The sequence below is a fragment of the Astyanax mexicanus genome, chromosome 7 (assembly GCF_023375975.1).
Source record: "Astyanax mexicanus isolate ESR-SI-001 chromosome 7, AstMex3_surface, whole genome shotgun sequence".
In the NCBI taxonomy this organism is placed as follows: Eukaryota; Metazoa; Chordata; class Actinopteri; order Characiformes; family Acestrorhamphidae; genus Astyanax; species Astyanax mexicanus.
This window is the reverse complement of record NC_064414.1, coordinates 14,295,025-14,321,314: the sequence shown is the minus strand read 5'-3', so window position 1 is coordinate 14,321,314 and position 26,290 is coordinate 14,295,025. Positions and strand designations below refer to the sequence as shown.

At 41.2% G+C, this 26,290-nt stretch overlaps 1 protein-coding gene across 1 annotated transcript in view; it reads left to right on the top strand.

The window, feature by feature from the left end:
- plpp4 (phospholipid phosphatase 4) overlaps positions 1-26,290 on the top strand; it is a 234,351-nt gene that overhangs the window by 82,314 nt on the left and 125,747 nt on the right. Inside the window, exon 2 of the mRNA XM_049481547.1 lies at positions 21,383-21,491. Within this exon, the coding sequence (XP_049337504.1) occupies positions 21,383-21,491 (109 nt within the window). The remainder of the gene's footprint in view (positions 1-21,382; positions 21,492-26,290) is intronic.

Below are 26,290 nucleotides of genomic sequence, written 5' to 3'. Positions count from 1 at the left end.
ACTCTCTACTGGCTGGTCTTCCACTGCGAGCCACCAAACCACTACAATTAATTCAGAACGCGGCAGCACGACTCGTCTTCAATCTTCCGAAGTCCAGTCATGTGACTCTTTGCTGCGTTCCCTTCACTGGCTCTCTGTTGCTGCCCACATCCGATTCAAAACCCTGACTCTGGCCTACAAGGCAAAAAACGGACCAGCTCCTTCATACTTGATGGCAATGGTCAAAGCCAGATCTGCACCAAGAGCTCTTAGAGTGTAGTACAGACACATCTTTTCAAAGAGTTCCTAGACTAATCATGTTTAGGGTTCTAAACATGATCAAGCTTTGTGTATCTCTTGATCCTAGTCTACAAACTAGCTTTGGATATTTGAAGAAACATCGAAGCACTGTTGTAAGTTGCTCTGGATAAGGGCGTCTGCTAAATACCATAAATGTAAATGTAAATGTACTTAGGTTCAAAACATGAGCCTGATCGGCCTCATGGGGGAGCTATGGCAAAGTTAAACGCGTTAGGCCTTGTAACTCCCACGCCCTGATAGCTAGACGAAAAATTATGATTTCTTGGTTTATGGCAAATCAAAACTACTTAGATTTTTTGCTATTTCGCATAATATGCAAAACCAACTTTGGAGAACTTGGCCTAGGGTCATTGACCAATCCTGACATATTTGGTGACAAACAACTCAGCAGAGTACCACCCTCAATAATTATCGAAAAAAAATGCGAAATTTGTGAATAATATGGCCGCCATATGCAAATTAGTCCTACCATGGTGCAGCAAAATGTCTTCTAACACTTTTGAATGCTTAACCTGACCTTAATACTATTTCAGTCCTTTGATCATAACATGATTCTCAGATACCCCGTCAGTTTATATAGACATAAATCACAGGGAGTGGAGCCAATGCTGGATAACTGTTTCTCTAGAACAGTGGTTCCCAACCTATGGGTCGCGACCCAACCTATGGGTCGCCAAAGATCCACGATGGGTCGCGAAGCCCTCTTGATTTTAAGGGGTTTAATTTTAATACTATATATAGTCTAGGGTAAGCAAAATTCGCCGCGCTGCGCTGCGCTCTCTCTGTCTCTCTCTCTCTCTCTCTCTGGCGCGCGCGCGGGCGCTCTCTCCGGCAGCGCGGAGCTGAATTCAGCGCGAGGCTGAATATAATAATATAATAATATAAGAATATAAAACTCAGTTTAGTTAAATAAATGAAAATGAGTGAGGGCCTGTAAAGTTAATCAATTATTGTCCAATATTTGGACAGGTTGAGGTTTTGGTGAGCTGTTTTACTGATTTGAAACTGAAACTGAAACTGATATTATTCTTTTTTGTTTGTTTGTTTGTTTTTATTTTATATAAATTATTTTTTCTTAATTTTAAATAGTTGTATTATTTTATTGATCTAATTATTTTTTTCTTCATAAGATAAAAATTCCTTATGTTTTATGTATCATTTTTTCCATAAAATATATCCATCTAATATCCATCTATAGTAAATGTCAGTTTTTATTTGTCATTTCTAACCCCCCCTCCCCCAACCCAATTATACACTTACATCTTTTACATTTGGGGCGGGGGGGGGGGGGGATGTGGTTATGTTGGGTCACCAAAGCTTACAATGGTAAAAATATGGGTCCCTGAAGAAAAAACCACTGCTCTAGAACCATACAAGCTATCAAGCTCAACCTTGGCAATTATTATCTACGGCCCATGCACTAATGGTACACCAAAGGAAAGTTTCATACATTTTTGTTGTCACTATTAGCCAATCACATTCCAGCAAGCTTTTGACAGGCTGATTATTAATCAGGTCAAAACATTCACTATATGAAAGCTATTTTTATGTTGCCTTTTTATGCTTCACTGCTGGGCTCTTAGAGGGATTAATGTACTTTGTATTTTTCAATTCAAGAAGTGCAGCCATTTCACCAATGCCCACTAGAGTGCAGCAACACCACATAAAACCTCCTGAACACTTTAGCTCAATTTATCAACGCTTTTAGACTAGTTTAGTCACACTGGTCATCTAGCAAGGTCATTATGGTCATGCTGGTCAACAAGCTTGGTCTTTACGGCAATTGTGCTTAACCAGCTTGGTCTTTACGGTCATGCTGGTCGAACGGCTTGGTCTTTATGGTCATGCTGGTCAACCAGCTTGGTCTTTACGGTAATTCTGGTCAACCAGCTTGGTCTTTATGGTCATTCTGCTTAACCAGCTTGGTCTTTACAGTCATTCTGCTCAACCAGCTTGATCTGTATGGTCATGCTGGTCAACCAGCTTGATCTGTATGGTCATGCTGGTCAACCAGCTTGGTCTTCATGGTCATGCTGGTCAACCAGCTTGGACGTTATGGTCATGCTGGTCATACAGCTTGGTCTTTATGGTCATGCTGGCCAACCAGCTTGGACGTTATGGTCATGCTAGTCATCCAGCTTGGTCTTTATGGTCATGCTGGTCAACCAGCTTGGTCTTTAGGGTCATGCTGGTCAACCAGCTTGGTCTTTATGGTCATGCTGGTCAACCAGCTTGATCTGTACACTCATGCTGGTCAACCAGCTTGGTATTTACAGTCATTCTGCTTAACCAGCTTTGTCTTTATGGTCATGCTGGTCAACCAGCTTGGTCTTTATGGTCATGCTGGCCAACCACCTTGGTCTTTATGGTCATGCTGGTCATCCAGCTTGGTCTTTATGGTCATGCTGGTCATCCAGCTTGGTCTTTATGGTCATGCTGATCAACCAGCTTGGTCTTCATGGTCATGCTAGTCAACCAGCTTGGTCTTTATGCTCTGTACAGTCATGCTGGTCAAACAGCTTGGTCTGTACGGTCATTCTGCTCAACCAGCTTGGTCTTTATGGTCATGCTGGTCAACCAGCTTGGTCTTTACGGTCATTCTGTTCAACCAGCTTGGTTTTATGATCATACTGGCCAACCAGCTTGAGCGTTATGGTAATGCTAGTCAACCACCCTGGTCTTTATGGACATTTTGGTCAACCAGCTTTGTCTTTACAGTCATGCTGGTCAACCAGCTTGGTCTTAACGGTTATTCTGGTCAAAAAGCTTGGTCTTTATGGTCATGCTGGTCAACCATCTTGGTCTTTATGGTCATGCTGGCCAACCAGCTTGGTCTTTATGGTCATTCTGCTCAACCAGCTTGGTCTTTATGGTCATGCTAGTCAACCGCCCTGGTCTTTGTGGTCATGATGGTCATCCAGCTTGGTCTTTATGGTCAACCAGCTTGGTCTTTACAGTCATTCTGGTCAACCAGCTTGGTCTTTATTGTCATGCTGGTCAACCAGCTTGGTTTTTATGGTCATTCTGGTCAACCAGCTTGGTCTTTACAGTCATGCTGGTCAACCAGCTTGGTCTTAATGGTTATTCTGGTCAACCAGCTTGGTTTTTATGGTCATGCTGGTCAACCAGCTTGGTCTTTATGGTCATGCTGGCCAACCAGCTTGGGCGTTATGGTCATGCTAGTCTACCAGCTTTGTATTTACGGTCATGCTGGTCATCCAGCTTGGTCTTAATGGTCATGCTGGTCAACCAGCTTGATCTGTACAGTCATGCTGGTCAACCAGCTTGGTCTTTACCGTCATTCTGCTCAACCAGCTTGGTCTTTACAGTCATGCTGGTCAACCAGCTTGGTCTTAATGGTTATTCTGGTCAACCAGCTTGGTTTTTATGGTCATGCTGGTCAACCAGCTTGGTCTTTATGGTCATGCTGGCCAACCAGCTTGGGCGTTATGGTCATGCTAGTCTACCAGCTTTGTATTTACGGTCATGCTGGTCATCCAGCTTGGTCTTAATGGTCATGCTGGTCAACCAGCTTGATCTGTACAGTCATGCTGGTCAACCAGCTTGGTCTTTACCGTCATTCTGCTCAACCAGCTTGGTCTTAATGGTCATGCTGGTCAACCAGCTTGGTCTTTATGGTCATGCTGGCCAACCAGCTTGGGCGTTATGGTAATGCATGTAATCCAGCTTGGTCTTTATGGTAAAACTGGTCATCCTGATTGGTCATACTGGTCAACCAGCTTGGTCTTTACAGTCATTCTGGTCAACCAGCTTGGTCTTTATGGTCATGCTGGTCAACCAGCTTGGTCTTTATGGTCATGCTGGTCAACCAGCTTGGTCTTTGCGGTCATTCTGGTCAACCAGCTTGGTCTTTATGGTCATGCTGGTCAACCAGCTTGGTCTTTATGGTCATGCTGGCCAACCAGCTTGGGCGTTATGGTCATGCTAGTCAACCAGCTTGGTCTTCATGGTCATGCTGGCCAACCAGCTTGGGCGTTATGGTCATGCTAGTCAACCAGCTTGGTCTTTATGGTCATGCATGTCATCCAGCTTGGTCTTTATGACAAAAGTGGTCATCCTGATTGGTCATACTGGTCAACCAATTTGGTCTTTATGGTCAAGCTGGCCAACCAGCTTGGTCTTTATGGTCATGCTAGTCAACCAGCTTGGTCTTTATGGTCATGCTGGCCAACCAGCTTGGTCTTTATGGTCATGCTGGTCAACCAGCTTGGTCTTTATGCACATGCTGGTCAACCAGCTTGATCTGTACAGTCATGCTGGTCAACCAGCTTGGTCTTTACGGTCATTCTGCTCAACCAGCTTGGTCTTTATGGTCATGCTGGTCAACCAGCTTGGTCTTTATGGCCATGCTGGCCAACCAGCTTGGGCGTTATGGTCATGCTAGTCAACCAGCTTGGTCTTCATGGTCATGCTGGCCAACCAGCTTGGGCGTTATGGTCATGCTAGTCAACCAGCTTGGTCTTTATGGTCATGCATGTCATCCAGCTTGGTCTTTATGACAAAAGTGGTCATCCTGATTGGTCATACTGGTCAACCAATTTGGTCTTTATGGTCAAGCTGGCCAACCAGCTTGGTCTTTATGGTCATGCTAGCCAACCAGCTTAGGCGTTATGGTCATGCTAGTCAACCAGCTTGGTCTTTATGGTCATGCTGGCCAACCAGCTTTGTATTTACGGTCATGCTGGTCATCCAGCTTGGTCTTAATGGTCATGCTGGTCAACCAGCTTGATCTGTACAGTCATGCTGGTCAACCAGCTTGGTCTTTACCGTCATTCTGCTCAACCAGCTTGGTCTTAATGGTCATGCTGGTCAACCAGCTTCGTCTTTATTTACATTTACATTTACATTTACGGTATTTAGCAGACGCCCTTATCCAGAGCGACTTACAACAGTGCTTCAAAGTTACTCAAGATATCCAAAGCTAGTTTGTAGACTATGATCAAGAGATACATAGAGCTTAATCATGTTAAGAACCCTAGGAACCTTTTTTTATTTTATTTTTTTAATTATTATTAGTTTAGGAACTCTTTGAAAAGATGTGTCTTCAGTCGACGTTTGAAGACCGTGAGTGACTCTGCTGTTCTGACATCCAGTGGAAGTTCATTCCACCACCTTGGTGCCAGCACAGAGAAGAGTCTGGATGTCTGTTTTCTGTGTGTTTTGAGTGATGGAGGTTCGAGCCGAGCCGTACTGGAAGCTCTAAGAGCTCTTGGTGCAGATCTGGCTTTGACCATCGCCATCAGGTATGAAGGTGCTGGTCCGTTTTTTGCCTTGTAGGCCAGCGTCAGGGTTTTGAACCGGATGCGGGCGGCAACAGGAAGCCAGTGGAGGGAACGCAGCAAAGGAGTCACATGACTGAACTTCGGAAGATTGAAGACAAGTCGTGCTGCCGCGTTCTGAATTAACTGTAGTGGTTTGGTGGCTCGCAGTGGAAGACCAGCCAGTAGAGAGTTGCAGTAGTCAAGTCTTGAGATGACAAGAGACTGCACAAGCACCTGAGTGGCATCCTGAGACAGAAACGGTCGAATTCTTCGGATGTTGTACAGGAGAAATCTGCATGACCGAGTCAGATTTGCAATATGGCTCGAGAACGATAACTGGTCATCCATTACTACACCGAGGCTTCTTGCTTCTGCCGATGGAGTGACCAGTGAGTTCTCGAAAGAGATGGAGAGATTGTTGTGAGGGCTTGTAGTTCCTGGGATGAACAGAAGGTCAGTCTTGCTGGGGTTGAGTTTTAGGTGATGAGAACTCATCCACATCGAGACATCATTGAGACATGCTGAGATGCGGGATGAAACCTGAGTGTCTGAAGGAGGAAATGAAAGGATTAGTTGAGTGTCATCAGCATAGCAGTGGTATGAGAATCCATGAGAAGATATTATTTCACCCAGAGAGCGAGTATAGAGTGAGAAAAGAAGAGGACCAAGCACCGAGCCTTGTGGAACCCCAGTGGAGAGTCTGCATGGAGCAGATGTTGCCCCTTGCCAAGTTACCTGGTAGGAACGGTCCTCCAGGTACGATGCAAACCACTGCCATGCAGAGCCAGTGATTCCAAGGCTGGTGAGGATGGAAAGGAGAATGCTGTGGTTGACTGTGTCGAAAGCAGCAGAGAGATCAAGCAGAATCAGAACAGATGACAGGTTAGTAGCTTTTGCTGCATGAAGCTTCTCTGTAACTGCAATGAGGGCAGTTTCAGTAGAATGTGCAGGTTTGAAGCCAGACTGGTTTGGATTCTGAAGATTGTTCTGAGTGAGAAAGAGAGAAAGTTGGTTGTAGACAGCACGCTCAAGGACTTTGGAAAGGAAAGAGAGGAGAGAAACTGGCCTGTAGTTGCCAACGTCCAAGCTGTCTAGAGTTGGTTTCTTCAAGATAGGAACCACTCTGGCAGTCTTAAAAGTTGATGGAACATGACCAGATGATAGAGAGGTGTTAATGATGTGAGTGATGAACGGAAGGAGGTCAGGAGCAATTGTCTGAAAGAGGGAAGATGGTAAAGGGTCAAGTGGGCAAGTGGTTGGATTGTTAGAATGTAGAAGATGAAGGATTTCATCTGTGGAAAGCAGAGAGAATTGAGACAGAGAGGTAGAATGTGGAAGATAGAGCTTGGTGGGAAGGGTAGAGGCAGGGGGAAAGGATTGGCGGATATTTGCTACTTTCTCCTCAAAGGAGTTGACAAAATCGTCCGGGGAGAGGGTTGTGGGAGGTTGAGGAGTGGGAGGGTTTAGAAGAGATGAGAAGATGGTGAAGAGTTTGCGAGGGTCAGATGCTGATTCTTCCAGTTTCCTTTTGTAGAAAGAGGATTTTGCAGCAGTTACCTCTGTTGAAAATCGGGATAGGAGAGATTGGTAAGAGCAGAGGTCTGAGTATTGTTGAGATTTTTTCCACTTCCTCTCGGCTAGCCTTAGCTCTCTACGGTTGTTGCGTAGAACATCCGTTTATGGTCATGCTGGCCAGCCAGCTTGGGCGTTATGGTCATGCATGTCATCCAGCTTGGTCTTTATGGCAAAACTGGTCATCCTGATTGGTCATGCTGGTCAACCAGTTTGGTCTTTATGGTCATCCTGGTCAACCAGCTTGGTCTTTATGGTCATGCTGGTCAACCAGCTTGGTCTTTATGGTCATGCTGGTCAACCAGCTTGTGTTATGGTCATGCTAGTCAACCAGCTTGGTCTTTATGGTCATGCTGGTCATCCAGCTTGGTCTTTATGGTCATGCTGGTCATCCAGCTTGGTCTTTATGGGAAAGCTGGTCATCCTGATTGGTCATTCTGGTCAACCACACGCAGTTCTTTAGTTCACCGACGTGTGTTTCAGAACTTTCGAATCGGACAGTTCTTTGCACCTGACACTCTGGCTGAAACTCCACCCTCCTTGACTAGGTCTGCCTATAACAGAGTGATCTATATTCTAATTGGCTCAACGACTGGCAAGCGTGAGAAATACCATGTGTGGCGTGTGAGTGTGTGAACTCGCTGAGGTGCGTGTGTCACACACTGCTCCAATATGACATGGGTGTTGAATTTCTCAGTTTTTCTACAGGCATAACGTGAAAGCATCTGCCTTCCTGGTCCGAAGGTTCGGGGATTGAAACCGTATTGGACCGCAGCGAAAAAATAATGCAATCACGTATGCAATGAGAACCTTGTACACAGGCTGTCTTGCAAGATCATGCTTGTCTTCAGGCAGCGGTTATAATGCTTAATTGTTTCTAATAATAATTTTAAAAATTGTATTTATGTAAAGTTTTGTGCTTACCCTTTGTAATCCGAACCTTTATAGTAGTACGTTGGACACCAGCTAACCTGTGCGTATAGAGTGGCGCTACCTGGAACACAAGCGCCGGCTTTCAGCACGCCAATTGTGTCACTCTTCTTCCAACGCCGCTTCCATTTCTCTCTAATCAGCTCACGGCACAGCGTCCATTTCTTACCAATGAAATCTACTCCTCGTTTATCCCGTCCATTTCTTACCAATCAAAACCCCTGGCGTGTCTCCATTTCTTGCCAATCAAATCGCAACGCTTGCCCGATGCTCTGTCCATTTTTAACCAATTAAATGTTTCTCCACCGCGGGCCTTCCATTTCTGACCAATCAAAATCCTCGCCACCTTAAAGCGTGGCTTAAAGAGATACACTCTTTAAAAAATTACACTCTTTGATTTTGAGTGTGAATTCAAACGAATTCCTTTGAAATTCAATTCATAATTTAAGTCTGGTTAGTAAAAAAAATACATATTTTAAAAACCAGCTTCAAGTATATAAAATATTGTGGCATCTGTTATACTATATAAAATATTGTGGTATCTGTTATACTATATAAAATATAGAGGTACACCTGTTATACTATGTAAAATATTGTGGCATCTTTTTTACTATATATATATATTGTGGCATCTGTTATACTATATAAAATATAGTGGTACATGTGTTATACTATGTAAAATAAATGCTGGTATACCTGTTATAATATATAATATATTGAGATATACCTTTAATACTATATAAAATATAGTGGTACATGTGTTATACTATGTAAAATAAATGCTGGTATACCTGTTATAATATATAAAATATTGAGATATACCTTTAATACTATATAAAATATTGTGGTAAACCTGTTATACTATATAAAATATAGTGGTACACCTGTTATACTATATAAAATATTGTGGCTTCTGTTATACTGTATAAAATATAGTGGTACACCTGTTATACTATATAAAATATAGTGGTACACCTGTTATACTATATAAAATATTGTGGTATACATGTTATACTATGTAAAATATAGTGGTACACCTGTTATACTATATAAAATATTGTGGTATACATGTTATACTATATAAAATATTGTGGTATACATGTTATACTATATAAAATATTGTGGTATACATGTTATACTATGTAAAATATAGTGGTACACCTGTTATAGTATATAAAATATAGTGGTACACGTGTTATACTTTGTAAAATATTGAGATATACCTTTAATACTATATAAAATTGTGTGGTATACCTTTAATACTATATAAAATATTGTGGCATCTGTTATACTATATAAAATATTGTGGTATCTGTTATACTATATAAAATATAGTGGTACACTTGTTATACTATATAGAATATAGTGGTAAACCTGTTATACTATATAAAATATTGTGATATAACTTTAATACTGTATAAAATATTTTGGTATACCTTTAATAGTATATAAAATATTCTGGTATCTACAATATTGTGGTATACATTTTATACTATGTAAAATATTTTGGTATACCTGTTATAATATATAGAACACTGTGGTATACATATTATACTATGTAACAATTTGTGATAAGCCTTTTATAGTACATAAAATGTATTTTTTTTTCACATAATTTAGAGATTAACAGTAAATTAAGATTAGTGTATAGAAAAACGTGTTTAAATGCCTCTAAATTTCAGTAGATTTTAGGTACATTTAAAATCTAAGCTGCTGTTCTTTGATAGCACACCGGGATTTGAACTCGCGACCTTTGTATCTGCACCGATCTTCCCTTTAGCTCAGAAAATGACAATAATAATATAAAAAGAAACATATTCAACGAAATAAACACTGCAGTTCTTTAAAAGAGGCAGAACCATTTCATTTTTCAGTTTTTGCTCGATGGTTAACTTTTCTTTTTCTCGCTTTCTTTCCTTTTCCCTTCTTCCCTCCATTTTTTCTTCTTCCCACGGCAAAGCAGACTATTGTTCCCCAGCTTTGGCGCAGTGAGGTGGTTATTGGGATTGCAATTTGACAGCCTGAGTTTGAATCTTGTCCGGTGTGTCCGGGTAAACTTCAACATTTTCTATGCAATTCAAAATAATTATTCTTTGTTCCTAATAATAGTTTAAAAAAAACATGTGAAACTGGTAAAAAAAAATGTTTGTTTTTGTGATAATTCAAAGATTGTAAATAGTTGCGGAAAAAGGTGCTGGGTTCCTTTTTACACAGTAATTTGCCTGAAAACACACCATGTGCTGTGGCTGCTGAGTGGTATCTTTCTAAAGCGCTCGCCCTTGAACCAGAAGGTTGTGGGTTCGGTCCCAAGCTTGGATATTTCCTAAAAAACTTTGTACAGAAGTAATTGTGCCTTTTCCAAACTTATAATTTGGCATCGAGGTACTGTAATGAATCCACTACTCAGCCAAAAGATGTGACCTGATTTGGCCTGATGGTGGTGCTATAGAGCAATTTTTTTTTCGTATGGGTGATTATCTCAACCACTGTGACATGTAGAGTAAACATTATTGTTGAATCTTATTCGGGCACGTTTTCTGCATCAATGACTAATTGGAAATGTCTAGCTCCCCCAAAATCCACCACTGTCATATTTAGCAAAATCTACAAAACATAAATTCTTCTACTGTTTGTGGATTTTTAAATATAAACCGACAATAAAAGAATGAAAATATTCAGTCCCCTGATCAAGATTTATTAAAAGAATGTTCATATTTATGAACAACATTGCTGCAATGTGCACAATGAGTACGTCCTGGGGTGGAGCTTAGTTCAAATAAATGGCTACAAATCAAGATTACTAAATTGTATGACAGTGCAATTTAATAGTTTTGTTAAACAAATTCTTTGGAAGGCATCCAAGTTTCACTCCAATTAAGCGATAGGTGGCACTATAAAAACAAAAAATCTGTTTCTCAATAACTAGGGTTTCAATTAAGTTGAACCTTTGCCTGCTGCATCTTTGGCCCGTTTGATGAGTGATTTGTTAATGACAACTCAATTATTTAAAAAGTATTGCTGCAGTTTATTAAAGATTAAATGAATAAATATTTAACTAGTCTCTGGGTTTTCATTAAATGTTTGCAAATTAGGTCTTAGAATAATCTTTGAAATGACTAAATTATTTTAAAAACTTTTTTTATTGATTTTTTTACGGTTTACATTAACTGGTTTACAGTAACTTGTTGTAACTTTATTGTAGATTACGAAATTGTGACAAAACTAACAACTTATTTCCACAAGCTCATCCTGACACAAAATCTTTAATATTTTTTAATAATATTTAATAATAACTCTAATAGTTCAAAGCTTGTAAATTGCGAGAAAGGTGCTGGGTTCCTTTTTACTCTCAACATCAAAAATGCCTGAAAACACACCATGTTGCTGTGGCTGCTGTGTGGCATCTTCCTTAAGCGCTTGCCTTTGCAGTTATCATCTTGTGCCTATGTCCTAGTGGTATACTGATTTTGTGGTTGCTATTAGCCAATCAGTTTCCAGCTACCTTTCAGAAGGACACTTACACCCTACATGTATATGAGGGCCTTCTATCAGCCATTAAAATATTGCATTTGCTCTTGAAAATACTGTGCCTGTAATCTAGGAAGCTGGTTCAGAGACCAAATGAAGACATATGGGGCAGTTAAAGAAGCCTTCCTATTGTGCTCTGCAGGCATTGCTGGTGTGTTTATGGGCTGCAGGGGGACTCATCTATTCTGAGAAATTAGTGCCATGAACCCACAAGGTCTTGAAAACCATGATGAAAGGCTGTAGCCAGGGCTGATGGTGGGTGAGCTAAATTAGCTATACTTTACTGTGACTGTACAAGCAGCATCCTCTCTTACTGTATCTGCCCTTTCATCTTTACTGTGCTGAAAGCAAAACAGCAGACGGTTATTCATTACATTGAAAGGTGAAAGATGTGTGTGTGTGCACCAGTTTATGGATATTTCTGTTTCAGAATGCTTGGATGTGGACAGATACATTGCAAATGCATTTGGATGTAGATAGAAGTAAAGAAACTGGGACACTGTAAACCCACATTAGTCAACATTAACTCTAGGGATGCAACGCTACAGTGTTGCCACGGTTCAGTTCGTATTGCGGTTCTTGAGCCGCGGTATTGGTTCGATTTCGATCAATTTTAAAACTTAGATTCTCTGACCGAACCGTAAATAGTCTGTGACATAGGCATCTGTTTTTTAATGCTATTTTTATTTTATATAAAGCTCTGGCGTTGTAATTACAATACAGGCAAGTAACCAAGTATTATCATTAACGAAAACGAACGAAATAATGAAAACGGAAATTAAAAACACATTTATATTGACTGAAACTTATAAAAACAGTAATAAAAAAGGTATCAAACTGGAACTGTAATGAGAGTTTATAAAACTTACTAAAACTAACTGAAATTACTGATAGAATACCCTTTGTTTTTGTTTGTTAATTTATTTATAAGCGCTGTTTCCACTCCAGCAGTTTTACAGCGTTTTTTCTGTTCGCGAAGCGGAGCCGGATTCTGCACGGAGTAGGATTCGGCACAACAGTGTCAGCGCAGTGGCACCTCACGGTCCGGGAGCTGCAGAATGGGATTAGAATATGAGAGAATAAATATCTCTCTCTCTCTCTCTTTCTCTCTCTCTCTCTCATAGTTGATCATTTTGGTGAAAATTAGTGAAACCTGTAGAGTTTATTGAGTTTTTGAGTTTGTTTATGTGTTACTCAGATTGATCTATCTGATCTATGTGTAAAAACTAATAAAAACAAACCCACCCTTAAAAACCTAATTAAAACTAACTGAATTGGAGGAGAAAAAGTTAAAACAAAATAAAATTAAACTATAATGAAACATTCAAAACTATTATGACCTTAAGTAACAAATCAAACTGTTTAAAAAAATTCACCAATTAGAATGTTATAATCAGGCAGATCTGGGCACATGTGATGAGCGCATCCGCTAAAAACAGCTCTGTTTTTAGCTGTTTTTATTAAATAATAGTTCTGTACTCCTTCAGTGTTGCAGTGTTCATTAACATCATTCTGAACAGATTTCGCTCATTCAAATGGCCTGAAAACAGCCAGTTCATAGGGCGGGCGGGTCGGGCTCGGATCATAATGACAGTTTATGGGTCAGGTTGGGTCGGGCTCAGGCAGAACGTGCAATATTATCTAGCTCTAACATGCAGTACGTTTTTAACCCTTTCTATTTCAAATCAACAAGGTGCTCCTACTCACACTTGCAGAGCCAATATTAAATAGAAAAAAAGGCACAGATGAATTAAAATCACAATATATATTATAAAAAAGGAACATTTATTCTTACCATTAGTCAAAAACAGGCAGCTGATATCACAATGTGCTTGTTGCCTTGTTAATCAAACTCAACGCTGAAGCCAAAAGATCCCAAACAGAGGATTTATAAAATGAAGGCGCCTCATCTGCTGAGTGCGTGCTGAGCACTGCAACTACCAACTGCCCCCCCAAACAGCACGTGCTCAGCAGCCTTTCCCCCCGGATATTCGGTACCAGAGCATTCGTTTGCTCTGTTATACCGCAGCCCATCCGGGTGTATCGAACCTAACAGGCCAAACCGAACGGTCCGATAAAATACCGTTGCATTCCTATTAAACTCCAATAAGTCTGTTTTAAAAAAGATTTCGCAGTCTCCTCCCTGAAAACGAACACACAGCAGTCTCTCACTCTGGTTTGTCCGCTGGAGCCAGAGGTAGTCCAGTTTGTTCTCCTGGGAGCAGACGTTGGAGAGCAGGATGGACAGGGCCGGCCAGCAGGCTCAGGAAACACGGCTTTTGGGTTGATTTTGCAGGTTTAGGAGGGTCTGTCATTCATAGATGTGGGTTGCAGTTGCTCTGATTGTGAACTCTTGCATGATTGCGAGTTCAGATCGAGTTTTTAACAACAATACAAACAAAAAAGCACCATGTTTTGTTCCAGAGTGGCCTCTGCGACTGCTCGCGCCACCGACAGGAAGTAGGAAGTCTAGTAGCCAGTTGCACAGTGATGTGCTCAGCCCTAGACTGTCCAGTTTGTATATGAGCTGTTGGGGTATGATTGTGTTGAATTCTGAGCTAAAGTCAACAAACAGCATTCTGACATAGGTGTCTTTCTTTTCATGTGTAAGGGCTGAGTGGAGAACAGTGGAGATGGCATCATTGCTCGAGTGATTAGACCGATATGTAAACTGGTAGGGGTCTAGGGAGGGGGGGAAGCGAAGACTTAATGTGGTGCATGAGTAAGTGCACTGGACCATAGTCGTTGAGACAGAATGACGATGCCTTCTTTGGGACAGGGATTATGGTGGTGGCTTTGAAGCATGTGGGAACCACAGCCTGACTCAGAGAGGTGTCAGTATAAACCTCTGTGAGTGCACTGTGCACAGTCCTTCAGCACACGACCAGGAATGTTGTCAGGCCCAGGAGCTTTACGAGCATTGATCCTGCTGAATGCTCTCCTCACACTGTCTGGGGACAGCGTCAGTACCTGGTCACCAGGAGAAGGAATGGATTTCTGGGCGGGTGTGTTGTTAAGTGGCTCGAACCTTGTGAAGAATCCATTCAGGTCGTTCAGCAGAGAGAAGTTGCTGTCGCAGGTCTGTGGATGGAGTTTATAGCTTGTAATAGACTGAATTCCCTGCCACAGGTGCTGTGTGTCTCTGCTGTCACAGACGCGTTGGGATATCTTTTTGTACTCTCTCTTGGCTTTTCCCGATGCCGCGGGACAGGTTGGCCCTAGCTGTCCTCAGGCCTGCCTGGTCTCCTGCTTTAAAGACAGCATTTCTAGCCTTCAGGAGCGTGTGAACCTCTCCTGTCAGGCATGTGATGGTCCTGAGGTTAGTTACATCATCAATGGTGATGTAGGCAGAGACAGTTTCTGTGTATTCCTGAATATCTGTGATGGTGTTGTGGGTGGCAGCCTCTCTGAACAAATTGTAGTCTGTAGTTTATACATGGATTAAAGTATCTGGGAACCCTTAATTAATAATTCACCACTTCCTGTTTCCCTGGGGTATAAAAATGGTTTACACAAAGGCCTATTTCTCTTACTCACTCTTAAACATGGGAAAGACCAGAGAACACACAATTCAAGTAAGGCAGATGTACAGTGGTGTGAAAAAGTGTTTCCCCCCTTTCTGATTTCCTGATTTTTTGCATGTTTGTCACACTTTAATGTTTTGGAACATCAAACCAATTTAAATTACATTATTACATTACATTACATTACATTTGGCAGACGCTTTTGTCCAAAGCGACTTACAATAATGAAGTACAAAAGTAATAGAAATTAAGATAACCCATTTTTAGATAGGGCTTAAAGGAGGTCAAAGGGAAATAAAGGGATAGAGAAGTGAAGGAGGGGAAGAAGGAAATGGGGTTAGAAGTAGTTAGTGTGTTAGAGGTGTTAGGAGAGTAAGTGCTCTTTGAAGAGCTCTGTCTTCAGGAGTTTCTTAAAGATAGTGAGAGATTCTCCTGATCTGGTAGTGGAAGGTAGTTTGTTCCACCATTGGGGAGCTCTGTATGAGAACAGTCTGGATTGCTTTGTGTGGATTGTGTTTGGTAAAGCGAGGCGACGTTCATTGGAGGAGCGCAGCGGCTGGGAGGTAGCGTAAGCCTTCAGGAGTGAGTGCAGGTAGGAAGGAGCCTGTTCTGTCATCACCTTGTAGGCGATTGTAAGAGTTTTGAATTTGATGCGAGCATCAACTGGTAGCCAGTGGAGCTCGATGAGCAGCGGGGTGACATGTGCCCGTTTTGGTTGGTTGAAGACCAGACGTGCTGCTGCATTCTGGATCATTTGGAGTGGTTTTACTACGCAGGCCGGGAGGCCAGTTAGCAGGGCATTGCAGTAGTCGAGGCGTGAGATGACGACCGCTTGTACCAGGAGTTGGGTGGCCTGTTGCGTCAGAAACGGTCTAATTTTCCTGATGTTATAAAGCACGAAGCGGCAGGATCGAGCAACCGAGGCCACATGGTGCGTGAAGGAGAGCTGGTCATCAACCATAACACCCAGGTTCCTAGCAACCTTTGTCGGTGAGAGAGAGAGAGAGTCGATGCTTATAGAGAGGTTGTGTTGAAAAGATGGTTTTGCTGGTATGACCAGAAGTTCAGTCTTTGAGAGATTTAAATGAAGGTGATGCTCCTTCATCCAAGAGGATATGTCAGAGAGACACGACGATAACCGTGCAGAGATTGAGTTATCTTCAGGTGAGAATGACAGGTATAGCTGGGTGTCATTAGCAAAGCAATGGTAGGAAAAGCCATGTGAGTGGATAACCTGACCAAGAGAGGCAGTGTATATTGAGAAGAGAAGGGGACCCAGTACCGAACCCTGGGGAACCCCAGTGGATAGGGAGTGGGCTGAGGACAGCTGTCCTTGCCACGACACCTTGAACGAGCGCCCAGTGAGGTATGATCTAAACCATGACAGCACATTGTTTGAGATCCCCATGTTTGAAAGTATAGTTAGGAGGAAGTCGTGGTTGACCGTGTCGAAGGTGGCCGAGAGGTCCAGCAGAATGAGCACTGAGGTCCAGCAGAATGAGCACTGAGGTCCAGCACTGAGGTCTTTGACTAAATATTAGTCAAAGTCACAGGTAATGACAAAATGCTATTTTTAAATGAAGGTGTTTATTATTAAGGGAGAAAAAAAAAACTACATGGCCCTGTGAAAAAGTGATTGCCCCCTAAACCTAATAGCTGGTCGGGTCACCCTTAGCAACAACAACTGCAACCAAGCGTTTGCGATAACTTGCAATGAGTCTTTTACAGCGCTGTGGAGGAATTTTGGCCCACTCATCTTTGCATAATTGTTGTAGTTCAGCCACATTGGAGGGTTTTCGAGCATGAACGGCCTTTCGTTTCAGCTTGAGGTCACAAACAGATGGTCGGACATTTTTCATCAGGATCTTTTAGTAGACAGCAGAATTCATAGTTCCATTAATCACAGCAAGTCTTCCAGGCCCTGAAGCAGCAAAACAGCCCCAGACCATCACACTACCACCACCATGTTTTACTGTTTTTTTTTTGGAATGCAGTGTTTCTTTTACACCAGATGTACTGGGACACACACCTTCCAAAGAGTTCAACTTTTGTCTCATCGGTCCACAGAATGTTTTCCTTTAATGTTCTTTTTGCTCAGCAGTGGTTTTCGTCTAGGAACTCTGCCATGTAGGCCATTGTTGGCCAGTCTCTTTCTGATGGTGGAGGAATGAACACTGACCCTAACTGAGGCAAGTGAGGCCTGCAGGTCTTTGAATGATGTTGTGGGGTCTTTTTTTCAGACCTCTTGGATGAGTCATTGTTGCTCTCTTGCGGTAATTTTGGGCAGCCGGCAAGTCCTTGGAAGGTTCAAAACTGTTCCACGTCTTCGCCATTTGTGGACAATGGCTCTCAGTGTGGTTCGCTGGATTCCCAAAGCTTTGGAAATGGCTTTATAACCCTTTCCAGACTGATGGATCTCAATTACCTTCTTTCTCAATTGTTCCCGAATTTCATTGGATCTCGGCATGATGTGTAGCTTTTAAGGATCTTTAGGTGGACTAGAGACAGTGTACTCATGTGTCAGAAACCACAGTCACGGAATGTTTTAACAAGGGGGCAATCACTTTTTCACACAGGGCCATGAAGGTTTGGATTTTTTTTTATACCTTAATAATAAACACCTTTATTTAAAAATAGCATTTTGTGTTTACCTGTGTTGTCTTTGACTAATATTTTAATTAGTTTATGTTCTGAAACTTTTAAGTGTGACCAACATGCAAAAAATCAAGAAATCAGGAAGGGGACAAACACTTTTTCACACCACTGTATATCAACCTTCATAAATCAGACAATGGCTACAAGAAAATATTCATGCCCTTATCTACAGTCAGAGCAATCATCAAAAACTTTAAAACATCTGGAACAGTGACAAACGAGCCTGGAAGAGGACGCCACCAGGCGCAGTGAAGAGGATGGTAAGAGAATTAAATCAAATAGTAGCATCCATCAGGTGCTATCTACATGCCAACAAGCTTGGTAGGCATGCACAGGAAATCATTTTCTGAGTTATGATCATAAGCGTAAATGGGTGGAGTTTGCCAAGCAGTACTGGGATTTTAACTGGAAACAACATGTGTTTTGGTGAGATGAGACCAAGAGAGGGTAAGTAAAGGATGAGTACACAGAAAAACAACTCAGTAAGTAAGTTATGGGGAAGACCTGGGAATCTTGTAAGAATACATGGGTCATGAACTTTTTAAAATATTTTTTTCCCACCAAATAAAGGCATATGAACTAAATGGAATATTTACTTTTTTTTGCATTGTTGTCCTATATTATTCTTATTTTTTATTATTTTCTTAGAAGCAAAGAACACTTCTTAACTAGGGGTGCCAATAATTATGAAGGGTGCTGTATGAATACCCCTCTGTTTTATTTGCCCGTCGAGTATTGAATCTAGTTAGCTGACACTTCTATTACACATTTCCTTTGTCTCTAACTCATTTCGTATTTTCTTGACTTACCCTCTGTATTGTTGGTTTACAGTTGTTGATCTTTTTTTGTATTTTGACTACTCTTTTTGCCTTGCCCTTTTTACCTACCTGGATTTCCCGTGTCTGACCCCATTTTGCCTGACCACTTTTCTTGGTATGTTGTTGATTCTAACTGCCTTTTTTATGTTAACCATGCCATAACCATGTCTCTCATAACTCATGCAAGCTTAACCACTTGGTTAATAAACTTTATGTAAGTATCTGCGTGTGTCTACCTCACTCCCAGCCCGCATGACAGTAATACAATTCTAACAAAATAAATAAATGAAAATAAAAAAGTAAAGATTAAAGTAATTAATGAAGTGCAGAGCAGTATTTTAAACTATTCTCCAGCTGATTGGGAGCGAGTGCAATGAATTGATATGTTATGGAATCGATATGTGAATGGAATGGTATGCCTGCCTCTTTGTCCTGGTTACTACTCTGGTGGCAGATTCAAATCTTGCTTTGGATCTCTCTGTTCGGTATGAGTTTGGTAAAACAGAGTAACAACAAACATAAAAGATAAGTCTTTAACATGCAGTTGTGCAAGTTGCTGTCTGTGTCCGGGAGGTGCAGTGGTTGGGACAGTGTAGAAACATTATCTCTAGTGTAGAAACATCTATCTCTTTTCTGTGATAGGGAGTGATTTAGAATGCAGAGATAGTGAAACACATCAAACATGCTTTCAAGGTTGCTAGGATCCTCCTGACAGTCTGTCATTCACATGACATTTAAAACGGCAACCTCTAACCTCCGACTGCAAAAAAATAAAATAACACAATTACATACGTAAGTAGGAAAATGATTACCATTGCTGGAAAGCATTAGGGGAAATGTGTAAAAGGCTAACTGCACCATATGTATAACTAATTCAGTGTACTAGGTTATGTTTTATGGTTTTGAGTTTGGATAATACATAGACTATGCTGATTTTATACATTCACATATAGTACATCCATAATAATTTCTAGTTGTTAAGAACATTTTATTTGCTTTCCACCTTTTTTGCACTAATTCTATTACAGTATGTGGTTATATTCCAAACATATGCTGTTTTGCACTGTTAAAAGTAAACTATTGAATGCCAATGAAACTTTAAATATATATAAATATATATTTGCAGAATGAGCTTTTGTGTTTTTACATTACAAATAAAAATATAAAATTAAATTGTTACAAACTCTAACTTGGAATTTTCTAAATACTTCCACTGCTGGTGTGCCTTCTTACTTGAATATATTAGACCTGTGTGGATGTAAATTCATTTACATTACATTATATTGCATTACATGCTTTTGTCCAAAGCGATTTACAGTAGTGAAGTACAAAAGTAATAGAAGTTAAAGGTAAAACATTTTTAGATAGGGCTTAAAGGAGGTCAAAGGGAAATAAAGGGATAGAGAAGTGAAGGAGGGGAAGAAGGAAATGAGGTTAGAAGTAGTTAGTGTGTTAGAGGTGTTAGAAGAGTAAGTGCTCTTTGAAGAGCTCTGTCTTCAGGAGTTTATTAAAGATAGCGAGAGATTCTCCTGATCTGGTAGTGGAAGGTAGTTTGTTCCACCACTGTGGAACTCTGTATGAGAACAGTCTGGATTGCTTTGTGTGAGTGTTTGTTTGGTAAAGCGAGGCGACGTTCACTGGAGGAGCGCAGCGGCCGGGAGGTAGCGTAAGCCTTCAGGAGCGAGTGCAGGTAGGAAGGAGCCTGTTCTGTCATCACCTTGTAGGCGATTGTAAGAGCTTTGAATTTGATGCGAGCATCAACTGGTAGCCAGTGGAGCTCAATGAGCAGCAGGTGACATGTGCCCGTTTTGGTTGGTTGAAGACCAGACGTGCTGCTGCATACTGGATCATTAGGAGTGGTTTTACTACGCAGGCCGGGAGGCCAGTTAGCAGGGCATTGCAGTAGTCGAGGCGTGAGATGACGACCGCTTGTACCAGGAGTTGGGTGGCCTGTTGCGTCAGAAACGGTCTAATTTTCCTGATGTTATAAAGCGCGAAGCGGCAGGATCGAGCAACTGAGGCCACATGGTGCGTGAAGGAGAGCTGGTCATCAACCATAACACCCAGGTTCCTAGCAACCTTTGTCGGTGAGAGAGAGAGAGAGTCGATGCTTATAGAGAGGTTGTGTTGAAAAGATGGTTTTGCTGGTATGACCAGAAGTTCAGTCTTTGAGAGATTTAAGTGAAGGTGATGCTCCTTCATCCAAGAGGATATGTCAGAGAGACACGACGATAACCGTGCAGAGATTGAGTTATCTTCAGGTGAGAATGACAGGTATAGCTGGGAGTCATCAGCAAAGCAATGGTAGGAAAATCCATGTGAGCTGATAACCTGACCAAGAGAGGCGGTGTATATTTAAAAGCTGTTTGACCAGTGGTAAGTTAATCACCGTCCTCCCAAGGTTTCTTCCTCCTCCTCCAGCTTTGAGGATGTTTCTCCTTGCCTCCGCTCTTTACTGGGGGTTCTGTATTCTGTATTTTTATATTCAAAGTTTTGTCATTCTATGTCCTGTGATCACATTCCTGCATAGTTGTTTTTATGACGTTAGTTGAATAAAAAATGCTATATAAATCAATTTGATTTGAATTAATTTGAAATATCCTGGGATATTTCTGTCTGCAATGAAATCAAAAGTAAAAGTAATGTAAGGAAACCTTTCTAATTTAGATTTGTATATGTATATGATCAAATAATATTTAATTTTAAATCTTTTTGACTGAATTTTTTTTTTTGTGCATAAATAAAGCTAAAATGTAACTCTGCTCTTTTTCAGGTTTACAGAGTTTCTGGAGCCCTTTGAAAGAGTAATCCAGCCTGAGGAACTGTGGCTCTACAAGAATCCTCTGGTGGAATCTGATCGTATACCCAAGAAAGTCATGTTCGTAAGTAACATGCAGTAGTTCTGCAAGACTTGTTAAAGGAGCATCTAAGTAAAACGTTAAAAATGCTAGGTACATTAATCAGCTTGCCCAAAAATGAAAATGAAAATACACTGACTCAGTTACAGGTATAGGCCTTTATTTACATCAAGTTCTCCAAGCATGCTTAACTTGATGCAGAATGGATGATATTTAATCAGAAACTAATAACTAAATGTGTAATGTTCTGTAAGCGGAAGTGAAGGTTTTATACAGTGGTGTTAAATATTGTTTGCCTCCTCAGGATTATTTTTTTGTCTTTTTCACTCTTAAATGTTTCAAATCATCAAAGTAATTTAAATATTAGTCAAAGACAACACAGGTAAACACAAAATGCAGATTTTAAATGAAGGTTTTTATTATTAAGGGAGGAAAACCTTTCTCTACCCACTCCAATTATTTACTCCACCTACTCACTCTACCTATTTACTCCACCTACTCACTCTACCTATTTACTCCACCTACTCACTCTACCTATTTACTCCACCTACTCACTCTACCTATTTACTCCACCTACTCACTCCAATTATTTACTCCACCTACTCACTCTACCTATTTACTCCACCTACTCACTCTACCTATTTACTCCACCTACTCACTCTACCTATTTACTCCACCTACTCACTCTACCTATTTACTCCACCTACCCACTCCAATTATTTACTCCACCTACTCACTCTACCTATTTACTCCACCTACTCACTCTACCTATTTACTCCACCTACTCACTCCAATTATTTACTCCACCTACTCACTCTACCTATTTACTCCACCTACTCACTCCAATTATTTACTCCACCTACTCACTCTACCTATTTACTCCACCTACTCACTCTACCTATTTACTCCACCTACTCACTCTACCTATTTACTCCACCTACTCACTCCAATTATTTACTCCACCTACTCACTCTACCTATTTACTCCACCTACTCTACCTATTTACTCCACCTACTCTACCTATTTACTCCACCTACTCACTCCACTTATTTACTCCACCTACTCACTCTACCTATTTACTCCACCTACTCACTCCAATTATTTACTCCACCTACCCACTCTACCTATTTACTCCACCTACTCACTCCAATTATTTACTCCACCTACTCACTCTACCTATTTACTCCACCTACTCACTCCAATTATTTACTCCACCTACTCACTCTACCTATTTACACCACCTACTCACTCTACCTATTTACTCCACCTACTCACTCTACCTATTTACTCCACCTACTCACTCTACCTATTTACTCCACCTACTCACTCCAATTATTTACTCCACCTACTCACTCTACCTATTTACTCCACCTACTCACTCTACCTATTTACTCCACCTACTCACTCTACCTATTTACTCCACCTACTCACTCTACCTATTTACTCCACCTACCCACTCCAATTATTTACTCCACCTACTCACTCTACCTATTTACTCCACCTACTCACTCTACCTATTTACTCCACCTACTCACTCTACCTATTTACTCCACCTACTCACTCCAATTATTTACTCCACCTACTCACTCTACCTATTTACTCCACCTACTCACTCCAATTATTTACTCCACCTACTCACTCTACCTATTTACTCCACCTACTCACTCTACCTATTTACTCCACCTACTCACTCTACCTATTTACTCCACCTACTCACTCCAATTATTTACTCCACCTACTCACTCTACCTATTTACTCCACCTACTCTACCTATTTACTCCACCTACTCTACCTATTTATTCCACCTACTCACTCCACTTATTTACTCCACCTACTCACTCTACCTATTTACTCCACCTACTCACTCCAATTATTTACTCCACCTACCCACTCTACCTATTTACTCCACCTACTCACTCCAATTATTTACTCCACCTACTCACTCTACCTATTTACTCCACCTACTCACTCCAATTATTTACTCCACCTACTCACTCTACCTATTTACTCCACCTACTCACTCCAATTATTTACTCCACCTACTCACTCTACCTATTTACACCACCTACTCACTCCACATACTCACTCTACCTATTTACTCCACCTACTCACTCTACCTATTTACTCCACCTACCCACTCTACCTATTTACTCCACCTACTCACTCCAATTATTTACTCCACCTACCCACTCTACCTATTTACTCCACCTACTCACTCCAATTATTTACTCCACCTACTCACTCTACCTATTTACTCCACCTACTCACTCCAATTATTTACTCCACCTGCTCACTCTACCTATTTACTCCACCTACTCACTCCAATTATTTACTCCACCTACCCACTCTACCTATTTACACCACCTACTCACTCCACATACTCACTCTACCTATTTACTCCACCTACTCACTCTACCCCATTACTCCACCTACTCACTCTACCTATTTACTCCACCTACTCACTCCAATTATTTACTCCACCTACTCACTCTACCTATTTACTCCACCTACTCACTCTACCTATTTACTCCACCTACTCACTCTACCTATTTACTCCACCTACTCACTCTACCTATTTACTCCACCTACTCACTCCACTTATTTACTCCACCTACTCACTCCAATTATTTACTCCACCTACCCACTCTACCTATTTACTCCACCTACTCACTCCAATTATTTACTCCACCTACTCACTCTACCTATTTACTCCACCTACTCACTCCAATTATTTACTCCACCTGCTCACTCTACCTATTTACTCCACCTACTCACTCCAATTATTTACTCCACCTACTCACTCTACCTATTTACTCCACCTACTCACTCCACTTATTTACTCCACCTACTCACTCTACCTATTTACTCCACCTACTCACTCCAATTATTTACTCCACCTACTCACTCTACCTATTTACTCCACCTACTCACTCTACCTATTTACTCCACCTACTCACTCTACCTATTTACTCCACCTACTCACTCTACCTATTTACTCCACCTACTCACTCCACTTATTTACTCCACCTACTCACTCCAATTATTTACTCCACCTACCCACTCTACCTATTTACTCCACCTACTCACTCCAATTATTTACTCCACCTACTCACTCTACCTATTTACTCCACCTACTCACTCCAATTATTTACTCCACCTGCTCACTCTACCTATTTACTCCACCTACTCACTCCAATTATTTACTCCACCTACCCACTCTACCTATTTACACCACCTACTCACTCCACATACTCACTCTACCTATTTACTCCACCTACTCACTCTACCTATTTACTCCACCTACCCACTCTACCTATTTACTCCACCTACTCACTCCAATTATTTACTCCACCTACCCACTCTACCTATTTACTCCACCTACTCACTCCAATTATTTACTCCACCTACTCACTCTACCTATTTACTCCACCTACTCACTCCAATTATTTACTCCACCTGCTCACTCTACCTATTTACTCCACCTACTCACTCTACCTATTTACACCACCTACTCACTCCACATACTCACTCTACCTATTTACTCCACCTACTCACTCTACCTATTTACTCCACCTACCCACTCTACCTATTTACTCCACATACTCACTCCAATTATTTACTCCACCTACTCACTCTACCTATTTACTCCACCTACCCACTCTACCTATTTACTCCACCTACTCACTCCAATTATTTACTCCACCTACTCACTCTACCTATTTACTGCACCTACCCACTCTACCTATTTACTCCACCTACTCACTCCAATTATTTACTCCACTTACTCACTCTACCTATTTACTCCACCTACTCACTCCAATTATTTACTCCACCTACCCACTCTACCTATTTACACCACCTACTCACTCCACATACTCACTCTACCTATTTACTCCACCTACTCACTGTACCTATTTACTCCACCTACCCACTCTACCTATTTACTCCACCTACTCACTCCAATTATTTACTCCACCTACTCACTCTACCTATTTACTCCACCTACCCACTCTACCTATTTACTCCACCTACTCACTCCAATTATTTACTCCACCTACTCACTCTTCCTATTTACTCTACCTACTCACTCTACCTATTTACTCCACCTACTCACTCCAATTATTTACTCCACTTACCCACTCTACCTATTTACACCACCTACTCACTCCACATACTCACTCTACCTATTTACTCCACCTACTCACTCTACCTATTTACTCCACCTACTCATTCTACCTATTTACTCCACCTACTCACTCCAATTATTTACTCCACCTTCTCACTCTACCTATTTACTCCACCTACTCACTCTACCTATTTACTCCACCTACTTACTCCACCTACTCACTCCAATTATTTACTCCACCTACTCACTCCAATTATTTACTCCACCTACTCACTCTACCTATTTACTCCACCTACGCACTCTACCTATTTACTCCACCTACGCACTCCAATTATTTACTCCACCTACTCACTCTACCTATTTACACCACCTACTCACTCTACCTATTAACTCCACCTACTCACTCCAATTATTTACTCCACCTACTCACTCTACCTATTTACTCCACCTACTCACTCCAATATTTACTCCACCTACTCACTCTACCTATTTACTCACAACTCTTTACTTCACCTACTTACTATGCCTACTCACTCCAACTAGTTACTCCACCTACTCACCCCACCTATTTACTCCACCTACTCACTCTGCCTACTCACCCCATCTGTTTACTCAACCTACTCACTCTGCCTACTCACTCCACCTATTTACTCCACCTACTCACTCCACCTATTTACTTTACCTATTTACTCCACCT